Source organism: Barbus barbus, assembly GCF_936440315.1.
Source record: "Barbus barbus genome assembly, chromosome: 15".
Taxonomy (NCBI): domain Eukaryota; kingdom Metazoa; phylum Chordata; class Actinopteri; order Cypriniformes; family Cyprinidae; genus Barbus; species Barbus barbus.
The window spans coordinates 27,256,679-27,284,555 of NC_136743.1; the positions used below are offsets into that span (position 1 = coordinate 27,256,679).

The 27,877-nt window shown below is 38.6% G+C and overlaps 2 protein-coding genes across 2 annotated transcripts; one reads left to right on the plus strand and one right to left on the minus strand.

The window, feature by feature from the left end:
* Positions 1-63: 63 nt before the first annotated feature.
* On the minus strand, positions 64-16,029 carry ripk2 (receptor-interacting serine-threonine kinase 2). Its single transcript, XM_079435986.1, has 11 exons — positions 15,329-16,029; positions 14,335-14,488; positions 14,030-14,185; positions 12,718-12,875; positions 11,881-11,930; positions 9,909-10,070; positions 6,437-6,522; positions 6,175-6,267; positions 5,982-6,066; positions 4,417-4,641; positions 64-3,295 (listed from the first exon to the last, which is right to left on the minus strand). The coding sequence occupies exons 1-11, from the start codon at positions 15,517-15,519 to the stop codon at positions 2,913-2,915; spliced, it is 1,743 nt and encodes a 580-aa protein (XP_079292112.1). The 5' UTR covers positions 15,520-16,029; the 3' UTR covers positions 64-2,912.
* Positions 16,030-16,129: 100 nt separating this feature from the next.
* On the plus strand, positions 16,130-23,377 carry LOC306881599 (sorting nexin-16-like). Its single transcript, XM_079435771.1, has 8 exons — positions 16,130-16,222; positions 18,966-19,137; positions 19,999-20,082; positions 20,196-20,341; positions 21,301-21,370; positions 21,513-21,649; positions 22,602-22,709; positions 22,877-23,377. The coding sequence occupies exons 1-8, from the start codon at positions 16,206-16,208 to the stop codon at positions 22,998-23,000; spliced, it is 858 nt and encodes a 285-aa protein (XP_079291897.1). The 5' UTR covers positions 16,130-16,205; the 3' UTR covers positions 23,001-23,377.
* The last annotated feature ends 4,500 nt before the right edge of the window (positions 23,378-27,877 follow it).

The window sequence follows — 27,877 nt, forward strand, 5'->3', positions numbered from 1 at the left end:
TCTGGAACAGAAGAGTTCAGAAAGTACTTTCAGGTAACACAAAAACAAGAAACCCCACACATTCAGGAAATTCTACACATTTTAATAACACTTCAAATCTGACCATTTTTGTGGAAGTTCCTCACATAGTACCAGAGCACAGATGTATGCTACTTGTACACTGCTACATATGCTATACATTATTGTCATGTTATATTAGATGACAAGCCATTTAGATTTCAAGTCTAAGAGCTTCAAGGCAAAAACAAAATAACATTGATATCAGTAGTAGTCATTAAAAAAAAAAAAACCCAAGCCTGTGTGATTTTAAATGTGATATGAACAAAAATGCAACATTTTCTGCATCCAGACCTAAAAAGCCTATTAGGCAATTCAGCATTTGTCTGATATATTGCTGATATGAGTGCTAAAGTATATTCAGCCTCTGAACAATCTAAAGATGCATTCAGCCTCATAGCATCACCGGATTGGCCAACGCTATCTCACGTCTAATTCGTACATATTTTACGAGGTGCGATTTAGTACGATTTGTCTAAACTTCAGTGACGAGTAGGTTTATGGGCGGAGTTAGGTGTAGGTCATTCGTACAAATTGCCAACTCGTAAAATATGTACGATTTAGCAAAAATCATATGAATTAGTATGAACGAGGTCGTACGAAATAGCCACCTCGTAAAATATGTACGAATTGCCGTGAGATCAGGCTGGATTGGCACAGCACTGAGAAGCAAGTGATATTTTCAAAACTATATAATATATCAAAAATTAAAAAAACATTACAAACCACTTAAGATGCATGTAAATGATCACCAAGAAACTGTATAAATAAATACAAAACAATAACAGACCACAAATACTCTTTATATTGTAAATGGTCCCAAACCCTGGACAGGCAACATCAAAATTTGTAATAAAAAGACTGTTCCTTTCTGCTCAAATAAAGAAAATATTAACTTACAAATCTGAACCTTGCCTTGAAAACAAGTCAATAACATCAAACACCAACAGCAAGACCGAAATCAAGTCCAAAACTACAGCATGACCGATTTAGAGAAGGAAACATAAAACAACCAATTTCAGGGCATTCCAGAGGACTAATGTAATCAATCTAGGGAAAATACACCACCTCTGTAACGATAAGGCCTCTAAAACAATGCCTGCTTGCACAGACGGGAAGTCTACAGCGCAGACGCATGCAAAACCCACCAGCACAGGAATTCAATGCCTGAAAACATAGCAAAACACTAATCAAATGCTAATCAAGCACATGACTGGCTCATCGGTCCAGCAAAAAGATCAAAGCATCAGCACAAATTTAATTCAGCATCATGAATTTCAGTTTGTGTTCTGCTTAAAGATCAGTAGAGACGATATTTACAGTGCTAGCTCTAGGCATTCCCTTTGGTTCAGTTTTTAAATAATTTACAACACCGGAAACATAATTAACATCGGAAATCAAAACTTCAAACAACATGGCAAAAAACTGCTGGTCTAAACTGGCGACGGTTGTATAAACAGTAGCGCTCAATACGATTTGTTCCTTGATAAAAGCATCTTGCCAGTAGAGTTTCTTCAAATCTATCCAGATGTGATGTAAACATCAGTATATTCAATACGGTTGCTTCATGCTAGAGTCTATTTTATGTATTAAAAGTGCTGTAAACTGTCCTCTGTCTGCTGCTACATCTGGAGTCAATGATAACCTGTGGCACAATACTTACGAAGAACTTATCCAAGACACTTAAGATGAAGTGTGAACAACTCTGGGCCGCATAAGGTTCAATAAGCAGGTCACTGATTATCCTGTTTATTATTGAGTTAATGCTCTTGACTATGGAAGCCCGTTTGCCACTGAATAAAATTTTTTAAAAAGGTTATTGCGACACTTTTTCTTGGGATTGCGTGATACAAACTCGCAATGCTGACTATTTTTCTCAGAATTGTGTGATATAAACTTACAATTGTAGAAATAGTCAGAATTGTGAGATAAAAACTCGCAACTGACTTTTATAGCAAATGCTACTTTTTTTTCTCAGAAAAATCGCGAGTTTATGTCTCGCAATTCTGACTTCATAACTTGCAATTGCGAGTTTATATTGCAATTCTGAGAAAAAAAGTGTGCCAAAACACTTTCTTATTTAAAGTGATGCAAATGAAAAAGGGCCACGATACACAGTATGCAGCATACCTTACTGTTCAAAAGGTGATGTTCAAAATCATGTCTAATTCTCAAGACGTATTTGTTAACTGAACCCATTGAATATAATGTAACTTAACCCAAAGCCTTAACTGTGTCTACCCTGACTAAGGTCTGCATCTATCCCCCAACCCAGCACTCAACACAAAGCAAAACAACCAACAGCCCTCGCTCTGAGTGCCACTGTGGGAAACAAGCACTGCCTTACAAAAAGGAAGAACGAAACCGCTGATTCACATGCGTTTTCATCAAGTCCAGACATGTAACTGTGCAGTAATATGGACGTTACTTGGCATTACAGGAGGGTGTGATTTTCTTTAGAACTTTACCTCAAGTCTTCTATTTTACTAAGTTTGCTGGCATGAAAAAGTGCAGGATCGATTGCTTAGGCAACCAGATTCTTTTGATGGCTGGAATAAAGGTTTAAATGTGACAATGTCAAACCACCGTACTGCTTAAATTTGTGTCCCTTTCATCATTACGTCAACACAAGCCAAGTGATTATTTCACCGTAGTCTGGCTGTACAATGCATTCAAGCTGATACCATAAAAAGTGTGTCATAGGCACCAACACCTTAACCACAGGGGCAAAAGCACTTGTCCAGGCACACAAAGTATCGGCCAAGCAGCACAAACAAATATAAGAGCGTGTGAACAGGAACCATCCTTAACTGAAAGAAGGACTCACAGAGCAGTGATTGGGAGCTGGGAGAAGGTCAGAAGTTTTGTGTGTTGTTGAAGGAGCTGGAGAGGAAGGGGGCGCTGGGGGCGGTATAAGGTGGCGGCGGAGTGCTGGTGGTGCTGAGGTCGGGGTAGGGATGCAGGCCCATCTGTTTGTTGTCCTGGAGCTTCCGCACCACCACACGGCAGAAGTCCTCGCTGTGCCGCTCGCAAGTGTCCAGAAGCTTCCGCACTTTGGCGGTACGCGTGGCCTGGTTCACGACCAGTTCATAGTCCTCGCGCATCAGCAGCTCACGGGACAACAGAGCGTCTAAACTCTGATTGAGACAAGCCTCCGTCATCTGCCGCACGATTTCCTCCCTTCGAGCAGCAATCCAGCGAGCCGCTGGACCTTGAGTGTCCAATGCCGTGACAAAATCTGCAAGGACATTCAAGAGTTTTGTTTATTTGTGTTTAACCTCATTCCAGTTTCTGTGGCTATTTTCATGGCAAAAAATATTATGGCTGAATTATATAATTTGCTAAAAACTCCACAACTGTATTTGGCTTAAATGGTTAGTTCACACACAAATTTTAATTCTGTCATTAATTACTCATCCTCATGTTGTTCCAAACCTAAATTAAGATATTTTTGATGAAATCTGAGAGCTTTCTGATCCTCCATAGACAGTAATGATATATTACCACGATTAACGCACAGAAACGTAGCATGGACATAGGTAAAATAGTCCATGTGACATCAGGAGTTCAACCGTAATTGTACTTGCCGTAATTTTGTAATCAACGTAATCAGCGTTGTTTATGCTCAGTAGAACGTGTGCACTTTCTGCTGAATGTAAACCATGCTGATTAGGTTCTGGGATACTCTCCAAAATGGCGGAAGAAGGTAACTCGGGGAGAATAATTGCTGAATAAATTATGTTATTATTGTTTTCTTTGCGAACAAAAGTATTTTCGTAGCTTCGTAAAATTACGGTTGAACCCCTGATGTCACATGGATTATTTAACCGATGTCCTTACTATCTTTCTGTGCCTTGATCATGGTAATATCCTTGCTGTCTATGGAGGGTCAGAAAGCTCTCGGATTTCATCAAAAATATCTTAATTTGTGTTCTGAAGATGAATGAAGGTTACGGGTTTGGAACGACATGAGGGTGAGTAATTAATGACAACTTTCATTTTTCATTTTCAACTAACCATTTAACTCTCTTCAAAAGAGATAACTGAATAAAATAAGTTCTCAAGGAGTTAAAACCAGCACAATCTAATAAAACATGCTTAATGGATAAAGAGAACATGTTGGAGGATCTTCCCCATATATTAAAAACTTGTGTCATCCTGAAATGACCTATTCTACAGCAGGTATAAATAATCTGGTCCCATCAGTTTGAAAACGGATAGAAAATTATTTTTCCAATTGTGGGACTAATTTCATGAAGTTTATTCATTGAATATAGATGACATTCAAGAGAAAAGTTGATAGCAGCTTATCTTAGATGCTTAGTCCCTGTTTAAGGTTTGGCTAACAGGCGTGATTACCTTGTGGGTGTGGCTGCAGTGTGAGGGGTTGTATGACAAGAGCCAGGTCGCTTTCACTCTGAGGCGCATGCGGTTTGAAAGGTATGTTGAGGTCGGACACAGGCTGCGCCGTCTGGTATTCAGGGCTGAGGTTGTTCCGAGAGCAGTGGTCCACAAGAGGCTTTGGAGAATCAAGTGGAAGAGACAACGATGATGCTTGCGGACCAGCCGGGGCACCAGACACACCTGATGATGTAGAACAACACCAATAAACGAACCAATTAAAAGAATCCAAAGGGCAGATGGAAATAAGACGAAAAGATTAGGTGCATGTGTTTACATTACCCCAACATTTTGTGATCGTTTACTCATTAGGACTTTTCACACTGCGCTTAATCCTGGGTTATTGTCAATCTAAAGAAACGTTCATGGTGACCTAGTTTGTTATTAAACAGTGTAAAATAATGCAGTATTGCAACATTATGACCAGATGCTTAGCAACACACATCTAACGCAACCCATATTCAAATGCTTTGCACAGTCACAGAAACACTGTGCAATATATTTCAACATTGATTTCAGCGTTTGAGGGGAAAATGAACAAATGTGATAGAGGGACTGTTTTATTCTTACCTTTATAGTCCAAAAAGTCCATATAAATGTAATGAATTATTATTATTATTATTATTCAGGAAAATATCAGTCGGCAATATATAATACGAGGATGTACGAAGCTAGATCATTTATGTACATTCGTTCATCCGATCAATGACATTGAGACCACATATATCCAAATAAGAATGTTTACCCAGGGTTTAGGGATACAGATTGAAACATCAGCTTATGAAAAAACAGGACTAATTGTTATCCAGGTAAAGTGTGGAAAAAAAAAAAAAAAAGGATTCTGTTTAGAATGACACAGGGGTTAAAAGTGGGGTAAGGGATTTCTGGAAGCCAATGTTGATATTTGAAATCACCAAAACAAACACACCCCAAAAGGGTCTCGCCCCTATTTTGATAGCTCCGCCCCATACATACATAGCAACCCAGGCAACGATTAGTTCTGCGTCCCAATGTGCATACTATCCATCCAAAATTCTGTGTGATATTAGTCATTTTCAATACTATTTAGGATAGTATGCACATTGAGACACAGGGCGTGTCTACACCGGAGCGGCACGACAAAATACTATAGAAGTCATTATAATCAGTGATACTGTCTACACTGGATGCTGCGCGGCGCGACAAATCTCAAAAACAAAAACTGCTGCCGTGTTCTATTTATGATGTGCTGACACAAATTTCAAATGATTTTCAACAGTCGCTTTATCGTGTCCAGTGTAGGCAGACTTTAGCTGTTGTGGCGCGGCACGTCTGGTGTAGACAAGTTTGTTTTAGTACTCGGCCCCGACTCAGTTTTTGAAAAATTACATACCCCACCTTTAACTATTTCAAGAGTGAAAAGCCCTATTATGATTTTTTCCATTCAACAATTTATTTCCATGGAAAAAATTAAGTCACACGTGTACACACAACGTCCAAGGTGAGAAAATGATCTATCGCTTTTAAAAGAAATGAGTCCTTGCCTTGAGAGGGATTTGATATGGTAAGGAAGCCCGGATGGGAAATTTCTGCTTCCTGGGAAGAGAAGGATTCTGATCCAGATGTGTCCTGTCATGTAACATGAACAAGAAAATTAAGACACACACCAAACCGCACTTATCTCAACTTCACACCTGCAACCCAGTACTTATATTTTTACAAAAAAAAGTAACTTACTGGCCAAGGAACATTTTGCTCCTTCACAACCTTTTCCTCTATTCTTTTCTCATTTGATTGAGTCGATGAGCAGCAGCTTGAAGGCCTAATATGCTGAGGAAAGAAATGCATGAGAAATTACAATAGATTCAATAGTTTTTTTTTTTTTTTTATCTAAAAGCCAGAAGATACGATCAATATATTTCCACTAACTAAATGTAGACAAACTCAAATTCTCCACATATAAATCCATGCAAAGTCAGTCTAACCCTCAAAGACTCACCTTACTTCGTTTGACTTCCAACACTGCTTCCAAGAAATCAATCTCATCAAATCTTCTTAACATGGGCTCCAGTTCAATAAGACAATCTGTACAGTACAGACAAAGCGGCTATTAAGCTACTAAATAATTAAATACTCAAAATACAAAACAAAAAATCAATATTAAGAATTATGTCAGGATTGTGTTCTGTGACCCAGTTTCTCCCTCATGTTAACTGTTTAATTTGATTCCAAGTGCGTCTCCTCAGTTCCCTCATTATCCTGTCTTTAAAAGCCCCAGTCCTTTCAGTTAGTGTTTGTCAGTCCTTGAATTGTCTTCCCTGCCTGTGATCTGTGTTACCTTTTGGATATTAAAGACTCCCGTTTTGTGAATTCCTCGTGCCTGACTCCTTGCTCTCCGTGTCTCCTCGTTCCGTATTCCAAGAGATACGTGACAGAAGGACTGACCTAATACAGTTACCTCGGTGGGTGTACCCTCCGTTTTTTAACCAAGTGTTTTTCTTTCCGTTGTGTTCCCATGGATCCCCTCGTCCGGCCCGAATTCCTCCTCCTGCTGGAGCAGGGGGACCGATCTCTCAAGGACCATACCAGACTGTTCCTCCTGTTAGCGAACGCTACCATGAACACCGCGTGCAGAGCGCTGTCGTCCGAAGATGGTCCTCGAGAGGATTTCACCACCTTTGTGGAGTGGACTTGCCAGATCCACTCCAGACCCAGAGCCCAGCCCACCATCTCCCCGTGGTGTGGCGCATCAGCCTGAGCCCACCGATGACGGAGAGACATTTCCCGCTGCGATCAATGAGCCAGCGCAAAGCTGAGCGACTGAGCGGAAGATTGCACTGGAAGTTGAGACCAACATGTCAGATCAGGTGCGAGAGCTGGCGACAGTGCCCATCACGAGGGAGCCAGCCATGGACGGTGTGAGCGCGGAGTGGAGCTCCGCCCCCTGAACCACAGCTGAGGGTGAGCTGATTATACATCTGGGACTGCTGGACATGGAGAGGGATTTAATTGACTGGAATACTGAACTGGAGATCGACCTGCCCCCTCTCCTCTCTCCGTCGTCCCAGCTGGTCCCGTCCAGCTCTCCTTTGTCCTCGAGCCCTGCAGGATTGCCATCCTCCAGCGTTGCCGGGGCTAGAGTATCCCTCACCTCTGCCTCCAGCCTCCTCGGCCCGGACACCTCCTCGGCCCGTTGACCCAGCGGCTTCACCTCGGCTCCTAGCTCCCTCGCCTTCACCGTCACCCGTCGATCCACCAGCTCCACCGGGCTCCCTCGTCCCTCCGGCTCCGCCTTGGTCAGGCGTCGACCTGCCATCGCCTCTGGACTCCTCTCCTCTGGCTGCACCTCGTTGCTCCGTCCCACCGGCTTCGTTGGGCTCCTTCCTCTCGCCAGCTCCACCTTGGTCTTCAGTCGCTCCGGCTCCGCCGCGGATCTCCGGATTTCCGCCTCGGTCGCCAGAGCCCTCGGCTCCACCCTGGACCACCGGATCCTCGGCATCCCCCTGGCTCGTTGGCTCTCCGCCTTTGGCTCCTTCACCACCTGCTCCGCCGCTGTTGGTTGCCCCCTGGAGTCGGCAGCCATCCCTCCTCCATGGCTCCTCCCTCCATCGGCTCCACCGTGGGCCATCATCATCGCTGTGGCCTGGGTCCAGCTGTGTGCCTCCTGCTCCGGGTCCCTCCTGTCTCTACCCTGGCTCCTCCTTCCTTCGTTGCCTCCTTGGACTCTGCAGCCAATTCCAATTGTTGCTTGTTTTGGGGAGTTTCTGCCTTTACTCTCCTCTCCAGTTGGTGAAATTCATGTTCAATCGGATTTAAATCTGGAGATTGACTTGGGCAATCTAAGACTTTCCATTTCTTTGCCCTTATAAATTCCTTGACTGAACTGGCAGGGTGTTTTGGGTCATTGTCCTGATGCAATATGAAGCACTTCCCAATGAATCTGGTGGCATTTTCTTGAATATTGGTAGGCAAGATGGTTTTGTACCCTTCAAAATTCATTCTGCTACGGTCATCATACATTAAGTCATCAGTAAAGTTGAGGGGGCCTGTTCCAGAGGCAGCCATGCATACCCATGCCACGACACCATCTCCACCATGCTTTACAGATGAGGCTGTATGCTTGGAATCATTGCAGTTCCCTTTTTGTCTCCACATTTTTGCTTTCCCATCACTTAGATAAAGGTTCATCTTGGTCTCATTGGTCCATAAACAGTTCCAAAACTCTTCTGGCTCACCTTTGTGCTTTTTTGCAAACTCTAATCTTGCCTTTCTATTTTTGGTGCTGGTCAGAGGTTTGCATCTTGCTGTGTAGCATCTGTAATTCTGTGTCAAAGTCACAGTAAATTGTCAGAGCATCACCCCAGCTTTCTGGAAGTTGTTGGTGATTTTACAGACATGTCTTTTAGGATTTGTCTGTCATCAACTACTGTTGTTTTCTCAGCCGATCAGGTCATTGTTGGTTGCTGGTGTCGCTGGTGGTTTCCAAACTCTTGATTTCTCCATGCCCTTTGTTTTTGCTAGAGCTCTAACTGACTTCTTTTCTTTTAGCATCCAAATTGCTTGCTTTCCTCTCAAAGTCAGCTCCCTCGTCTTCATCCTGGTTTGTGGGTGTCATCATCGAATGCAAGATTCAGAATGCAGAAGTAATGGATATAACTGATACGACACATTCCCTGCTTTTAATACCTGAAGAATTAATGCAACAGGACACAGCTGATCACTTAGAAAGACCTGTGAGGCAACTGTTCCAATACTTATGCTCACATCAGATAGAGGGATGAAACTCTAAAAGTGCTGAACTTCTTAGCTGGTAAAACATCTATGTGTTGAATCACCCAATAATAAATTGTGACATTATGTAGGTTTGTCTCATATTCATCTTTTAATCATATTTGTAAATGTCTTGACTCCACAGCCAACAGAGCAATTTTGTCTTTACTGTTCCAATACTTTTGGAGGGCACTGTATATAAAAACTGAACTCAAATCTTACTCAATGTTGCCTGCTGCTTACTAGGAAATAAAATTGTCTATTGTTAATGGGGCATGTAAAAAAAAAATCATCAATGCCTAAATCTAGATATTAGACTTTCACATTGTTTGATTTAATTACAGATTTATTAAACCTTATCTGGTTAATAGACTATTCTGGATGAATGACGCATGAACATGACCCCACTGCTCTCTCTGTCTGTTCACAGTCATTTCCTCATTCCCCTGATCTATTGCAGGGTTTGTAAAAGAGAAAACTTGTACTTACTTGTAATGAACATTTCTACTTGTCTGTAACACCAAATTTTATCATGAGATGACAAAATTGCCAGTAAAGACCAATGACTGAATTGTGGTTAGACACTTTGAATAACTGACAAACCACAAGAACAGGTCACCCTATTGGATTGTGACAGCATGAAGCAAACAAGTTCAGAAGGACTAAAAAAAGCAGGGGAAAGGTCAAAGGCTGACACTCACTGAGAAAGGAGGGCCGTTCATCTGGGTTGGCGGTCCAGCCGCAGGTCATGAGGTTAATGAGGGTCTCTCGGCTGGGGATGTCTGCTGGCAGACTGTCCAGGCCCGTATCGGGTCGAGATCCGCGGAGAACACTGAACATGATCTGCATGGGATTGGTGGCCTCTGCTCACAGAGAGAACAAGAGGACAGTGTCAGAGGATTGAGGAATGTTGCCTGGAAAGATGGACTGCTACAATTTATGAAATGGAGGAGGAAGTGTCCATGAGAGGAAATCTGTGTCATCGTTTTTTTGTATCAAAAACATGACACAGCAAAATGTGTTTAGTGCCGAGTAGGGCTGCACAACGATTCTGACTTCACTGGTTGCTGTGTTTGTTTCAAATACGAATACAGTTTATCAACATTTTGAATTAGTTATATACATACATATATATATATATATATATACATATATATATATATATATACGTTTACATTTCAATTTTAGTTGAAGTTTCAGTAATTTTGTCGTGGATTTTATTTACAAATTATTTCATTTAAAAAAATAGATATTTTTCATTTCGTTTTAGTTTTAGTCATTTTAGTACATCAAGTTAAACTAAATGAAAATGAGAAACTTTGCCAGTAACACTTTAGTTTAGGGACCAATTCTCAATATTAACTAGTTGCTTATTAGCATGCTTGTTACTAGCACATTGGCTGTTTATTAGTACTTATAAAGCACATATTAATTCCTTATTCTGCACGAGCATATTCTAGATCCATTATTCCACCTCATACCTAAATTGAACGACTACCTTACTAATTATTAAGCAGCAGCAAATTAGGAGTTTACTGTGGTGAAATCTTGGTTAATAGTTAGTTAACAGTGAGAATTGGCCCCCAGACTAAAGTGTGACCACTTGGTCTTGGCAACCAACTGAAATTTTTTTCCAGTTAACATTTATTTTATTTGAAGTTACAAATTTGTTTACAGTGTTAGTTAACTTTAATAACCCTGCTGTTTGTGTTGTTCTGAATAAATTAAGCAGGGAAAACTTTCAGAGTATTTTAGTACAGTATTTCATCCATATCAAAGAAGGTCTTTATAACCTAATACAAATTTGGCTTTGTTATTTTACTGGTATTTTAAAGGGGACCTATTATGCAAAAATCACTTTTATAAGCTGTTTGAACACAGTTGTGTGGCCGCAGTGCGTGAAAACAACCAGCCTATAATGTTAAAAATCCACCAATTCATTTTGTTTATAAAACCAATAAATCATAAACAGTCTCTCCAAACGAGCGGTTTCAGATTCTCCCTCTGTGCACGTCACCGAGGGGGAAAAGTCCCACCCATTTGTGACGCTCTCTGCTCTATTAGCATAAAACCGGGAAAAAAGTGAATTGGGGTGGATATTGCAGTCTTGTGTTCATTCAGATGTCAACATTAAAGTTCTTCACCAAAAGCACACCACAAACACAGTGATGCACAAATGAGAAAATATGACTTGTTGTCATAAACACACAAAGCGAACAATCTGCTCTTGAATCAACTCAATGGATTCAGCTCAAAATAACAATATAATTTAAAACCCAAATATAATTAGCCTAAAATGACCCTATATATCTTGGCTGAAGGTTTTGCATGTTTTAATAAAATGCTTTGAATAAACTCTTTTCATGTGACCGTTGATAAAAAATGTCATACAGTCAAGCTGTAAACATATTTCCATATTTGTGCTTTATTTATTAAGAAACACTCTGAAAGACTGTTAACCCAAGAACTGATTCCAATTCAGTCCGATCCGTGAATTTTCTTTTTAAAACCAGATCACTAGATTGACAGAAAAGATCTGATTAAAAAGTTCACTATTTTCAATGTTCACACAGATTGGGGCCATATTTAAGTGCAGTCAGAATGTAATATAAGACTATATGACTGTCATGGAACCCATTGGTACACTTTTCTACAATTCATGATGGACCCTACCTTCATATGGTATCCGTCTTGCAAGCACTTCCCATGTGATGATGGCGTAACTGAAAAAAGAAGCACAGAACAGATGAGAGAACGGTTTCACTACTGCATCCACATCTGGCAATCCCCCTTTGGAGATAAAACACACACTGTCCTATCGGTGTAATAATTTCAACATGCCCTCTGACTAAGATCACAGAAACCTCAGACACGCTGGCAGGTTGACATTTAGTTTCTAAAATCACTTCCATTTTTTTTTGACCAGAGCAGTGAAGGACAGTTGTTGGGTAGTTTTGGTGAGCTATGATTAAACCCAGAAACTGGTTTAATTTCTTGTTCTGTTTCCCAGCCTCTTTCTTTGTTCTGAAAAATCGGTAAAGCATTTTAAAAATCCACCCATAATTTCCAAAATCCTGCACTGCTGCATTCCTCCCTCCCACTCAAAGAGTTTGCACGTCTATTAATCATTTAATGAAATTTTCCATTCACTTATACCTTGGAAAAGGATTTTATAGATTTCTAGACAATAAAATATTTTCGAGATAAGAATAACTAGAATAAAAAAAAAACGTTTCATGACTTTTCCAGGCTCACCATATGAACTCGGAAGACAAGTTAAGGGTGGAACATGTCCCTCATCTGACAGGAATTTTGCTGAGTCAGCATTACACTCGGGCCACGGATATGCCCAATAAGGACATCTGAACGTCTTAAGGGGATGCCCCCTCAAAAAATACAGGAACTGAGAGAGAGCAGTACTTTAAAAGACTGTAGTTGAAATCATTTGAAACTCAGAAGTTCACCCACCTGGTCAAAACTGGAAGCTTTATAAAATCTACAGAAACTGACCTGTACATGTCATATTTGACATCAGCTCTGCGGTTCTTGGAAGGCTCGTACTCCTCAGGTGGCATATAAATGACCGTGCCTCCCATTTCGGCAGGTTTGGAGCCGGACCCTTTAGTGATAGAGAGCTGGCGCCATTTAGATAAGCCAAAATCAGCTATCTGTTCACAAACACAGACATACAAGATGCACATTAGATCAGAAAATCCCATGTGAAGACGCAACGAAATATATGGTAACACTTTAGTTTAAGGACCAATTCTCGAGTTGCTTATTAACATGCCTATTACAGGCATATTGGAGTTTAATGAAGCAAAAGTCACAGTTAATAGAGAGAATTGGTCCCCAAACTGAAGTGTGACCAAATATATTACATACTTTAAAAATGTATGCTGATTAATGGTTGAATTTTAATAACCAATATGGGTTTTTCAATGGTGTCTGTCAAGATACAAAATTAAAAAGGGCACCACTATAATACATTCATCACCATTTTCTAAACTTTGGGCTTTTTTCAAACTTTTTTGTAAAACAACAAACAAAATGTTGTGCTAGCATTATCCATTTCCAATTACAATGAAAGACGACAGGGGTTTTAAAGGCTGTATGTCAAGACTTTTTAGTGAATAACAACTAAAATGTCAGTCTGCTCTTCATGCAAAGCTATTCTACGGCGTTAAAATGCCATAGAATACTTTTATGGTGATAAAAGTGATACTTGATACTTGATTCCATGATACTTTTATGGTGCTTTTGTGTCCTTTTTGAACCTTTAGAGCTCCAGTCCCCATTGTAATTGCAAGTAAAAGAGTGATCAGTAGATTAATAAAAATATCTCCTTTTGTGTTCCACAGAATCAAGTCATACAGGTTTGAATTTACATTACAGAGAGTAAATTATGGCAGAACTTTCATTTTGGGGCTAACCAACCCTTTAAAGTTGTATAACATGTTGAGGCATAGGTGGTTTAAAAAGCATGAGTATTCACTTATTATGTTTAAAAGCGAACAAAAGAGGCATTTGATGGCAGTAAGACATTCAAACTTGGGAAAGAAACATGACACTTTCTGGAAAGAATAGCTAGATGATAAGATCAGGCTTACAAGATACTGACTCTGATAACATTCAGACAAATATGGAGCTCAGCGCTTTACAACAAGAGCTGAAATTCCAACAAAAACATCAATAGTTGATCACCTTGACGTTCAAATACCTCAAGAACTGCTTTCATTTTCAAGTTCCAGGAAAATACAAATGCATCCAAACACATGTGAAAGTGTAATAAAATGGGGTATGGAGACATCTTCAAGCAAACCTTAACATGGTGCTCCCCATCCATCAGGATGTTCTGAGTTTTAAGGTCATGGTGTAGAAGGGGTGGCGTCATATTGTGGAGGAAGTTTACTCCTAAAGCGATCTCATAAAGAATACGCAGCCTCAATGGCCAGGCCACCACTGGGTACATTTCTTTCTGTAATGCAATAAGAGAATACAGAAGTGAACATTCAAGAACCTATATGCCACAAAGCAGAAAGTGAATCTGTGCATTACTCAAACTCAAAGTGAATTATTACACTAATACTACCAGACTAAACAGGAAGCATGTTTGTACATTTATACCTCATGCAGGAGCTCATCCAGTGATCCGTTGGTCATGTACTCAGTCACGATGCAGAAGAACTCGGGCTCATTGCACACCCCGAAGATCTGGATGATGTGGTTAAATCGAGCTTTGTGAAGCACCTCAGCTTCCTTCAATAAACAATTCCTTTCCCTGCAAAAAAAAGATGTGGTTTCTCTGTCAGACAATATCATGCGATACACTTATAAGTCATTAACTGCCTGGTTTCCCACAGCTTTTGACCAATGAATTTACACTATTTTTTCCTTTATTCCTTGCATTATCCATTCTTCCATGGACTTCGTTCAATGAAAATCTTGGCATCTTGGAACGGTTCATAAATTAAGATACTTTACGGTCCTTCAGTTTCCTTTTTAAAGGCCATTCGTTATAATAACATCATGGAAAGAGTATATTAAATATTAAAATACACAATATTAAAATTCTGGACAATACTGATAAGCTGATAAATATTTTCATATTAATGGATGATAATTCAAAATTAAACAGTAAACTAAAATCAATCATTTTAAATGCTACAAGTGAGTTTATAACACCTGAATGTTATTTTATACAATCTAAAATTATGCATGTAATTTTGGGATTCGCTAAAGATTTAACAATTTTAGTTAAATGTTCGTTTTTAAAGAGATAGCTCACAAAATATTTTCAAGTTTTCAGAATTTGACTTCTTTGTATGTCTTTTCCAGGCTTTCCATGATCTGATTATTAGCACAAAACAATCAGTCAGTGTTTGTCCTCATAGCCCATCATATTCCTACTTTCACAGAACTAGAAATACATTCATTTCCCAACTGCAGTACCTTTAAAGCATGCTTATCTACACAGCATCCTTTCCTAAAAACCTGCAACAACCAGCATTTATGGTCACACCAGACTGAAACCATCGCCGGGCATAACAAGCCCAGCAATCGACGGTTTATGAACCGTGCATTTGAGCTAATAAGGAAGCAAAGTAGAGCCTGAACCCACCTCTCACCGACCGGTGAATCCAGTTTTAAGCACTTGATCGCCACTGTGGTGCGCCAGTCGCTGTGCTGCGCCCTGAACACGGTCCCAAAACCTCCCTTACTGATGTAGTGCAGGTCCGTTAGCTTCCGATACGGGATCACCGGTAAGGTGCTGGTGAGACTGCAGATGTTGACGCAGCCGGTGTGCTCCATGTTTGAGGACAGTATGAGATGAGACGGGCCCGTTCAGCTTCAGTAGTAGAAAGGGGAACTGAAAGCGCACTGCTAACAGTTACAGCTAAAAACCCTCACAGAGAGAGACGATATCGCGCACATGTTGTGAATGCGGTCTAATCTACACTACCAGGAGACAGGCGTTCAGGTGCTTCTGTCTCACTACTAATGTATGTAGAACAAATATCCTTGTTAAAAGTGTCCCTGGATAACAGATGGAAAAGAAACGTGTCCTACGGATCGCGCTTGGAGACACGCCCCCAACTCGAACAACGCATTTTACATCACGCAATAAAAACAAACTGCAAATTAGCGCTAAAACCACCACAGTTTGAGATTTAACGATTACGAAGCGCGGTGGTGGTGGTGCGTAAGCGCTCGGTGATTATTTCGCAAGTGTGTGAATGAGTGGGTCGGACTAAAACCGCAACGTTACGTGTGTGTGTGTGTGTGTGTGTTTTTGGGTAACCACCCGTCTAGCCCGCCCTTGACATGCGGCTAGATGAATGACATCTCCACTAGCCAATCACAGACATCTTGTAAACCCTTTAAGCCAATCCTGTCGCAGGAGGCGGGGTTTCTCGGAACATAGGTGGGGGAAAAAAACAACGCCGATCACACGTGACTCCAGCTTCCGGGTGTCGAAGGGGTCCACTTTTGATTTGATGACTTTTTTGGGGAGGTACATTCACCAGACCTGAACATTGTGAATTGTGAACAGCTTTTAATTACTAGCATTATTTTTGTTGTTATATTAACTTTTACACATAACTTTTAAAACTGCTGTAAATATTGTTATCTGGACGTTTGCTGTGAAATTTAATACACAATACACAGTTTCGACTGCCGCTTGCTATCGTGTATCATTTATTTTGTTTGTTTATCATAATTATATTTGTTTAATAATTAAATAGAATATGTGACCCTGGAGCACAAAACCAGTCTTAAGTCGCTGGGGTATATTCGTTGCAATAGCCAACAATACATTGTATGGGTCAAAATTATTGATTTTTCTTTTATGTCAAAACTCATTAGGATATTAAGTAAAGATCATGTTCCATGAAGATATTTTGTAAATTTCCTACTGTAAATATATCAAAACTTAATTTTTGATTAGTAATATGCATTGCTAAGTACTTCATTTGGACAACTTTAAAGGCAATTTTCTCAATATTCTTTATTTTTTTGCACCCTCAGATTCCAGATTTTCAAATAGTTGTATCTCAGCCAAATATCATCGTACATTAATGGAAAGCTTATTTAATCAGCTTTCTGATGATGTATAAATCTCAATTTCGAAAAATGGACCCTTGTGACTGGTTTTGTGGTCCAGGGTCACATATGGTTATTTATGGTGTTTTATCGTCCACGTTTTTGAACTTATTTGAACTGTTTAAAAATTGGTCAAAGACGTCGGTCTGACGTTTATATACATGTTTTTGACCCATGAAGGCTTCCTGGGTTATTCCATTATGATGTAACAAAGGGAATTCCCAAGAGATTTTCCTCACAATATTATGGCACTGCATCCAGCCTGTAATAAAAAATAGAGAACCTTTAAAGAAATGTATGCTGACATGCAATAGAAATCAGTTCCTCCTCAGGTACATCATTTCCTGTGCTTCTGGGTTCAGTGATGATAACAACAAGCTGTCATGCAGAGGATGGAGCTGGTTGCCTTGGTAACCTGAAGTGTTTCGCTCTAGTGCCCTGAGTTACATAATTGCTCATTCTGTTAATGGTGATGATAGTGCCAATAACAACCAAGCATATTGCTGGAAATGTGGTTTAGAGGAGTAAGTTATTTGGTATTTTTTTATGTAAAGTTACATTCAGTTGTGGAAGAGAGATTGCCATCTAACAATATGGAATTTATGTGTATATATATTTTAATCCAGACAGTGTCAGGGTGCGCAGGGCGATTATTAAGTGACTCGTTTTTTTTGCAAATTGCATCGTTTCCCTAGTAGATGGCGACAAGCGACTGTCAGCACGGATTCAATGCCACTGTATGTTTCTGGAAAACACTGAAATTAGGCAGTTAGGATGGCCTATCATAGCCCTCGCACCGAGGAATATGATTGGATGAACATTTCATGGTCCTATGCCTTCCATAGACAATATAAATATAAATTCATGTAGAAAACTTAACTTATTGATTGCTATCGGGATGTGAACTGACTTTCAAGCAGCACCAAATCACTTACCTCGGCTTTGTTTAGAACTGTTTGTATCGGTGCAGCAAAAATAGACAAAGTAACTGGAAATAAGACTGTGTCTTACTCAATATTAGCTTTTACATCATCATGGTCATTATTATTATTATGTTATACTGTTGTTATAAAAGCAATATTGGCATTCACAGCATTAAACAGAGCTGAACACACTTCTGGACATACCTGGGGAAAGCATTGCTTTGAGAGATTGAAACAGATTGTCCTACATGGTGGGGTGCCCATTCTGATGAGATTATACTTCATGTTTATCATTAAAAGTTATTAATGGAATTAAGAAAGGGAAGAATGAAATAAAGATGTTTCTGTCTGGTAACACACACACACACACACACAAAACCAAAACCACATTACAATTACAGTACATTTAGCAAAATCAATTATTTAATGCATTCTAGATCAAATTTAGATTCATTTCGACTGATTTCTAGATTTTTATTACTACATCTGCTGTGTCCATATTCATATCAGACACTGACTTTCAATTGCAAACATATCATCATAAAAATGGCTAACATATTATGAAAAACAGTAATGAACTGCAGAATAAATGCAGTTTTTTTCGTTTATTTACAGACTGATTTAAATGCATTTTTTAAAAGAACTTGTTACCATCTGGTGAATTGAATACCTACTGTAAGTCCCAATGGCCCCATCTAGTGCTTATTAGTAAATCCCGCAGTGGGTTTTCACATCTGTCCTGATGGATCCCAGCAGTGATGTGTTAATTGTTCCTCCACACCTAACTTTTCTGCTTTCCAACAACAAAATGAAAAACAAAGGCAGTCATTAGAGAACTTTTATGGTGTTGTGAAACCAGTCATTAAACAGCAGGGAGGAAGAATGGACCAGTTTTAAATCTTCATCCTTGAAGGATGAACTACATCACAAAATGTGTTGATACTTTGTCATTGTTTTTCTCAGACCAACACTCAAATGCTACATGATTCTGCAATACTGTTTCAGATAACTGTAATAAAATGTAGCTAAAATGTAATTATGTTAGGTTTTTGTAGATCCACATTTACCATACCATGCAAATACAAATGACTTGTAAATTGATCGTACTAGAAGAAGGTGTGGTTTGGTTGTGTCTCATTCGTGACCTGACTCGCTTCTCTTAATAGTGAGGAATGCAGAAGATGACATTCAGTTAACATTAGGTTTTTGACTCTTTTTTTTCTTCACCAGGTCTATTGCAGAAGATACAACATGTTTTACCAGAACCAGTCCAGATGTTGTAAGCAGAGGAAATGTGATGGAGTATTACAGCAATGGGTTTTGCAGAGGAAGCAATGAAGAAAGGACACTCAAGGTCACCTTGCTTGGATATAAGGTCATGGAGGAAAAGACAAAGTTTACAGTAAGGGTTTACTTATTTGTGGTTCTTTTCACTCTGCTGTCATGAATTTATATTAGATCCTCTGTTGTTCATATTTTAAATGCAAAGCCCTCAATGGGCATATTTCTCTCCAAAATGGAAATTCTGTCATCGTTTTCTTTCCCTCATGTTCCAAACCGGCATGTCTTTTTTTTTCTTTTTCCGTGTTAAACACAAAAGCAGAAATTCTTAATAATGTGCTAATTTTGTACTTGCAATTAAACATGTGGACTGGACTTTAAAAGGGAGCAAAAGCATCATAAATGTATCATACAAGTGTCTTCGACAGTCATTGTGTTCCTTTGTTTCAAAACAAACCTAAATAAAAAGGCATTGTTCACCCAACAATGCAACAATGTTCACCTCATGTCATTCCAAAACCATAACTTCAGAACCCAAATTAAGATATTATTTATGAACCCTGAGAGATTTCTGTCTCTCCATTGAAAGTCCATGTAAACAAAACTTTGATGATTCAGGAAGCTTATAAAAACATTGTAAATATGATCCATATGAATCAATGTGCGTTTATCTGTTGTTTATATGTGAATAAAAAACTAAATTAAATCTGTTCAATATTTAAAATGATCGTGTCTCTTCTGAATACTTGTTTTAAATCATTTTTATCGTTTTGAATTGTCAAAAGCCTCATTATAAATACATTTATTCTTGTTTCGAAGATGAACAAAAGTCTTGTGAGTTCAAAACAACTTGAGGACGAGTAAATGATAGACTTTTCATTTTTAGGTGAACTATCCCTTCACATGGAAACAGTTGGAAAATGATTCAAAGGCAGTTTTTAGTGATAAAGAGGACATGATGTTCCCTTTTTGCACTTCTCAGGTCTACAAGATCTTAGTGAAGCGTGCACCAGAGAGCTGGCACATTTTTAGACGATACACAGACTTCTCTCGGCTACATGACAAGGTCAGGCACAGGTGACTCATGTCAGCGGACAGTGCCGTAATAGAGACATGCTCAGTTTTTCTTAGAATTTCCTTCTTTTAGATGTGGGTGGCTCTTTATGTGTGTGTTTTCAGCTGAAGGAGGTGTTTCCTTCGTTTAACTTTGCCCTGCCACCCAAGCGTTGGTTCAAGAACTTCAGCGCTGAATTTCTAGAAGAGAGACAACTGGGCCTACAAAACTTTCTACAAAACCTGATTGCTCTTAAAGACGTGAGAAATAGGTACTTATTGTTATTATTAGATGTATATATCATCTGAAAGCTGATTAAATAAGCTTTCCATTGATGTATGGTTAGGATCAGATAATATTTAAAAATCTGGAATCTGAGGGTGCAAAAAAAAAGAGAAAATCTTTAAAGTTGTCCAAATGAAGTTCACATTTACAGTAAGAAATTTACAAAATATATTAATGGAACATGATCTCTACTTAACATCCTAATGATTTTTGGCATAAAAGAAAAATGGATAATTTTGACCCATACGATGTATTTTTGGCTATTGCTACAAATATACCCCAGCGACTTGTGCTCCAGGGTCACAAATATGGCAGTTTTAGCCCAAATTAACATCTTAAACTCTATTTTGTACATATTTTGGATTTCAATGATAATTTGGCACACCCAAATTTAAAGGAACCCCTTTCCCACATACACTGAAGTAAATGGATGAAAATAGTCTAACAGAAATCAACTTCAAATAAATGATAAATGATTTATTTCATGATAAATAATCTGATAATTTAAACAAAAATCTGAATCCTGGAGAACTCATTAATTTGTTTTTTAATGTTCTTTATCAACAAGTATAAAGAAAAGTGAAAGGATGTACTTCAAAAATTGTTGTTTGTTCATCTCAAGAGGTGCATAAATCATTATGTGAGCTGTCTGAAATGGCAACAAGGTTGCAGATTTTGCCTAAATAAAAGAGTCACTAAGTAGGGCTCATTAATTTGCGACCAAATGTTGGTCTTGATATTGTATCAATATTACTATAAAAATATATTTGATTGATAATTGTGCTACAGTTACAGGGTTGAATGATTGAGCTTGATAAACACGGTCAGCTATATAATACGTGCTAGTACTGTTGTCAAGATATGTGTTAAGATTATTTGCTGCCACAATGTCACACTTTAATGGAAAACCGGTAACAGAGTAACACTGCTTTCTCTTTACTGAAGTGAGGCAGTCAGAGAATTCCTATGTCTGGATGACCCACCCTCTGCTTTTGACGATATTAGAGAGAGATGGGTAAGCTCGCTCAGTTAAGCTTCAGCCAAATATATAATACATCCAATTATCTGGACACACCAGCTTACAACCACATCCCTGACCACAAACTAAATAAATAACACAATGAACTAATCCATTTCTCCTGCTGTTCCCACTGAAGGCCTTCTGTGAGACACTGGCAGGGACCAGCTGTTGCCTTCAAAGAGACTTAATGGACGATGAGAGAGAGACTGAGTCCCTGAGAAATGTCCCGCTGCACAAAGAACTCCAAATTAGCCAGCCAGAGAGAATAAAGAAGTAATGTGGCAACATAACCTATTTGTGGGTTGCTCAGGAAACAGGGACAAAGCAGGTGGATTTCTGGTTTTCTGGCTGAAATTAATGACTCCAAAATTATTTTATACGTTTTTTAAGTGCTGCACAAAATGCAGCCTCTACCGGCAACACTAATTGCTTGTAGAAATACCAAAGTGCCATGCACATTTAAATTATTAATGTCATTTATTTTATATTTGTATTAGATTTGCAGATTTTAAATGCCACATTGAGCAAGAATTTGTAACTTTTAACCCCGTAAAGCCTGACATATCAAACAATAGTCAGAAAAATGGCATATTTTAAATGGAACATTAAAAAAACGTATTATTATTTGTATTTTTTTAATGGAACAGTTTATTGAACCTTTAGAAAAAAAGTTTGCATATGTGTCTGATACATCATTATAGCTCATAGATTATGATATTGGAGAATATGGAACTCTTACTCAAGTAGGACACGTCATTTTTATTTAAAGTCCCAATATTATATGGCTAAAGTTATATGGCTAAAAATAAACATGGAATATATGATAGCTTGTAATCAAAGCTCTGTAGTTTTTATTGTGGGGTCAAAAATTATAATCGCTCTTCAAAAAATATTTGATACTCACATTTTAACATTATTTTTCTAAAAAAAAAAATGGGTAAAATCAAGTTGCTTCAGTCCAGTAAGTGTTTAGGCATGTAGAAGATTGTGTATACCAGATTTTCAGAGAAGGTTTGATCATGTTGATAAGTTAAACACTGTATTAAATATGCCACAGTAGGCTTTACAGGGTTGAGTATGAGTTATGATGTTGCATGATTAATGTAAGTGAAATCCACCCTCATGTCATACCATAAACACTATATGAAGTTCTCAAGTTGATCAAGACTGTACCACTGAACTAACATATCACGTATGTTTAACTTCTCCGTTTAACTCCATATAGTGGCATGTATCGTACCCAAGAGGAGCTGAACAGAGAGCCCAGAGATGTTTTAACAGCACAGGAATATAAAGAAGTGGAGAGAGACGCCCTCAGGAGACCAAATAAAAGGTAATCATACATGTCTACCATATAATTGATTCTTTTTCCACGTACTCCCTTTGCAATGAATTCTAGTTGAGTCTTATTATTTAAATAAACATCCCATAATTTTACTGAGAATCAGGATGTGTCTCGGGAGCATTTTGTCTTATTATATTGCTTGTATCTCTTTTCAGTTCTGAAGTGGGGTTCATAAGGAGCCATGGAGCGTGCTGGTGCGGATCAGACGTCCAGAAAAGCACAGTTCTAAGAAGCCCATCAAATAAATTAAAAGAAAGGGGGAAAACCCCCAGCAAATAGGGCACTTTCTACAAATCTTCTGTTGGTTCTTAGTCCATAATAAGAACATAAAAGTTGTTTTGCTTATTTTGGATGAATCAAAACTGATTGATTCCAGAAAATGATTTGGAACGCTTTTAATGACTTAACTGAAAAGATGTTCTTTAAAAGATGTTTGTGAGTACATGTGTGATTCTGTAAGGTTTGTTTTATAGGACATCTGCATCAAACTCACACTTGGACTATAGCAGCCAAAGAAGTAACGTCACTCGCTCTCTGATATAATCTTGTATACAATTTTCAGTTTGTTACCCAGATTTTTGAGTTCTGTTTTGGATTATTTACATTTGAGTATTGGCTTTTGTGATTTGGATTGTGGAATAAATTGATACACTCGGATTCTTCTGATTCAAATGGGTCATCAAGCCAGTATAACGTTTTGGAAAAAGAAAATGAACAAAAAATACTGCTATGTATTACTTATCTGAATGTTTTATTCATACATGTTTCGTATACGGTAGAGATATTTTCTGTCACATATTTGATAATTGAATCAACTGTTCTAGTGCAGCTGGTTCTGCACAGCTCTTACTGGAATCTGTTAGACTATATCTGTCCACACAACATGATCTTTCTGGTGAAGCTGATTGAGCTAGTTAAGAAGCCTGGTTGGTATAATATGCAGCATCCAAAATTCACCATGAAATGCAGTGATGACGTATTTTTGTTTAGCATTACCCTTGGAACCCAATAGGATTTTGCATTGGCTTTTGGATTATTGCAGGCTTTAAGATCTGTGAAACAAAAGCTTATTCATACACAAGATTTGTTTTTCATGATAATCTCCAAAAATTAACACAACTTCAAAGCCTAAATACAGAGAAAAAGATCAACGTAGACTATAAACGAACCCCACATTTGCATGACTTTATTTGTCACCACCTTTAAGCTTCAACAATTCCTTCAGTCTTTATTTACAAAGAATTTTCCCCGAGTTAGAAAAGTTTGCAAGATCATGATTGTAATCACAAAAACTAGTAAATAGATGAGTTTGCTGTTCAGCAAGATTGGATTGGATTGGATTCAATTTATTGTCATTGCACATGTAGGTACAAGGCAACGAAATGCAATAAAGAAGAAGAATACAGCACAACATGAGGAAAGAGAGGAGAAAAATCAATGCATCTCTTCATTTCTCTCCAATACGGAAGGAAATTAAATGAAACTATGAATGTGGAGGTTGTTAGCTGTGACAGGATGATGGACAGGGCAGTTTAGACAGTGACAGAATGCATGTAACTAAGACATAGACTGGTCCATTAAAGACATTCTTCCAATGCAGAAAGTAGTATGTCCCAAAGCTTTCCTACTACTGCTATACACTCAAATGTATACTTTTACATCACAAAATGAGTAAATACTTTTAGGGCATAGTATGAATGGGTGAATTGGGACGCAGCATAAGTGAGTTAATTCAGACACGGACGCACATAATATGCATTGTGTCAGATGGCTGCAGCTTTCTCAGATGTGTACTTTTATTTTACGCGTAGCCAAGCTTACTTTAGAAAATAGTATTAATAATAATAAGGAATGTAATTATGCATACCTGCCAGTTTTGTAGTTTCATAGATGGTTTATTATTACAAAAAAAAGGGTTTGTCACACTGTAAAAAAAGTACAGTAAAAAAACGGTCAAATTAAAGTAAAATATCGTAATTGAAACAAGGAAAAAATCTATAAAATAACATTTTATAAAAATTTTATTTAAAAACATTAATTAAAATGAAATCAGTCTCAGCTGGTCTGATTGGCGTGACAGTGGCGATATGGTCTAATATGATATGGAAGAAACAGAAAAAAAAACACTGGCAACACGAAAAACAAATGGTGGTAAACACAGCACTAAATATACTTTTAGGTGTCGATATACACACACGAAGACGAAGATGAAGATAAACACTCTTTAATTAATCCAGAGATAAGTAATTCCAAGCAAGGGCCGGTGACACACAAAACTTCACAGTAACACAGAATATAAGATACCAAATATTTATCCATGATAAGTACAAATCCACATTTTGGTGCCTGGATTATATTTTTTTTATCCACTTTCTTCTGTTTTCTTTAGCTGTCAGCAGTCTATAAATATAAAGATTGCCCCGATGAACCCATTTGTACAGTCAGTCGCACAACAGCTCATTCCCATTAGATGTTTTTGAGTGTTTTCATTTATTCATTGCATTCATTCTGAACACTTACACAGTCTTTCTGCCACTCAGTAGGTGCAAACGCAATGCCTTCCGCCTACTGTGACAAGATGATGAGGAATTGATTTCGGACAAAGCAACTATTTTCAAACAGGTCTGCCAAATACTGCCTCTGCCTGACAAACATGTATCCCTGCCCAAAACTCATGGGACTGACTGAGAGTTGTGTGCAAGTTTCCTTATTGGCTAACACAGGCCTCAAACACATTTGACACATTACTGCTTACAGGCTAGTGCTGCCACAGAGGTAAGTGTGATTTTTAGACAGCTATTTCAGTCAGTAATATTTGTCAGGTGAAAGGGACATTTAATGTGTGTTATTCAAAAAGAGGCAGCTTTCAGTTATTTTGTAACCTCAGTGCAAAGATTCTTTGTCCTGATAAGCCACAACATTAAAACCAAATTAAGCTGTCACATGCATACCTGTAGCTGCAGACCAGTCAGAGTACCCACAATGACCCACAATGTGGATGGCTGGGTGCATGTGCACTGTTTATCTGGAGAAGAGATGGCCACAGATGCACTATAAGAAGAAGGCAGGCTGGCGGAGGCAGTGTGATGGTCTGGGCTATGTTTGCTGGGAACATTGCCCGTTCTGGCATTCGCATGGGTGTTACTTTGATTCGTACCACCTACCTGAAGTTTAACACCCCTTCATGGTGTTTCCTTATGGTAGTGACCTCTTTCAGAGGATAATGCACCCGCCACACAGAAAACAATTGTCCATGGTTTGAGGTTAGAGTTGTCTTGGCCTTCAAATCCAGATCTCAATCCAATTGAGCATCTTTGGGATGTGCTGGACCAAGGAATCCCATCCAAGGAGGCCCCACCTTTCAACTTTCAGGACATGTAGCAAGTATCTGCTGCTAATGTCTTGGTGCCAGAAAGCACAGGACACGTTCAGAGGTCTTGTGGAGTCCATGCTTTAATGCATCAGAGCACAAGGAAGACCTACATAAAAAAGTAGGCATTTGGTTTTAATGTTGAGGCTGATCAGTGTATTAAGGTAATACATTTAAATTGAAGATGAAGACTTCATGCCTTATAAATAATCTGAGATATAGCATGATATCTCTGTAAAAGGTCAGTGAGGTTGTTTCACTGATGTGTGTGAAATGAAGCACAGTAAATGATTAGTCATTTGTAACCAGCCCTTCATGATTGAAATATCATTGAAATGTCTTAATTAAAATTGTAACTTTGTTCATAACAATTTAAAATATTCCCTCAGGCTAATAACACATCAAATAATCAATAATAAACCTTCTCTGAAAATGTAAACTCAGCAAAAATGTAAATTCAGAAAAAAAAGTATATCACGTCTTCTTTCGCAGTTTTCTGAAGGGAAGAAGGATTTGGTCCAAAGCTTGGAAGCCTTTGTTTTAGTTCAGACATTTAATGTTAACATGTCTTGAAGGGTTTAGTGATTTCTGGCCACTGTAACTGAGTGGAAAGCAAACACACTGTCATCTGCAATCAGTGGATGACAAATATCTCAGCCTGCTAAAGTCATACAAGTGAATATGGGCCAGTCAGCAATTCCGCTTATCCCTGAGGATAAAGCTATCAAATTTTATCTCCTGGACACTATTAGACTTGGTTACTCCCCTACTTTACACTCTCCGTGCTCTCCATCGATCACTAGAATATCTGTAGACATTCAGCAGTAGTGAAATACAACACAATGACCACACAATGTTTCATTTATGATGTTTTCACAGAAAGTTGGGGGCCTGATAAACATGATACTGCTAAATAAATACTAACTCATGGGCCAGTCTTGAGCGAAGGCGATTCTGTGAGCTGGTGGGATCATGGGGTCACCTCTGTTGTGTGTCTCCAAAATCAGCAACAGCCAGAACCTGGACTCATTTAGGTTTTCCCGTCAATGTTGCTTTAAAATTAAGCAGGCAGTTGTTGAAAGTAATCCTGCTCATAGGATCCTTCAATCTCATGGAACAAATGAAGGCAAGTGAATCAGTACAAAACAGCACTCGCTGTTCCATTTGGCAGTAACATCAAAGATGTCTTACTTTCTAGTTTATCCACAATTCATCTTAATATAATAAAAGTCCATATCATTTACTCATGAATGGTGCATGTGTTAAGGACACTGTGATGTAATACAACAATATACTTCATTTTTAAGCTTGTTTCAGAACACCAAGCCTGCACAAATTCGCAAGAAATCTGTGCGTGACAGAAAAACCCTTAGTTCTTATCTCTTCACAGCGTGTTAAACCATAATTGGTCATGATTAAATGCAGAGAAATGGCACAGAACATGCCACCATTGATTAGCACCAAGCAAATGTGGTAATAGTTTGCATATGTTCATCACTCAAAGCTGAAAGAAAAGACAAAAAGTCATTTTTACTGGTTGCTGCATGGGCTGACTCAGTATTCCATGGGGAAAATATTATGACACATACACCATACCGTGATATTGTCGACATCTGTTGTTTAAAACCATATGCTGTGCGTTTAGCCCCAGCAGGAGGCAGGGATATGGGCTCCCAAAATAAGTAAGCAAGCGAATAAATAAATAAATACATACACTGTAAAAAAATGCTGTAAAAAACGGCCATATTCTGACAGTAACATACTGTTTTTTCATTACAACAGTAAA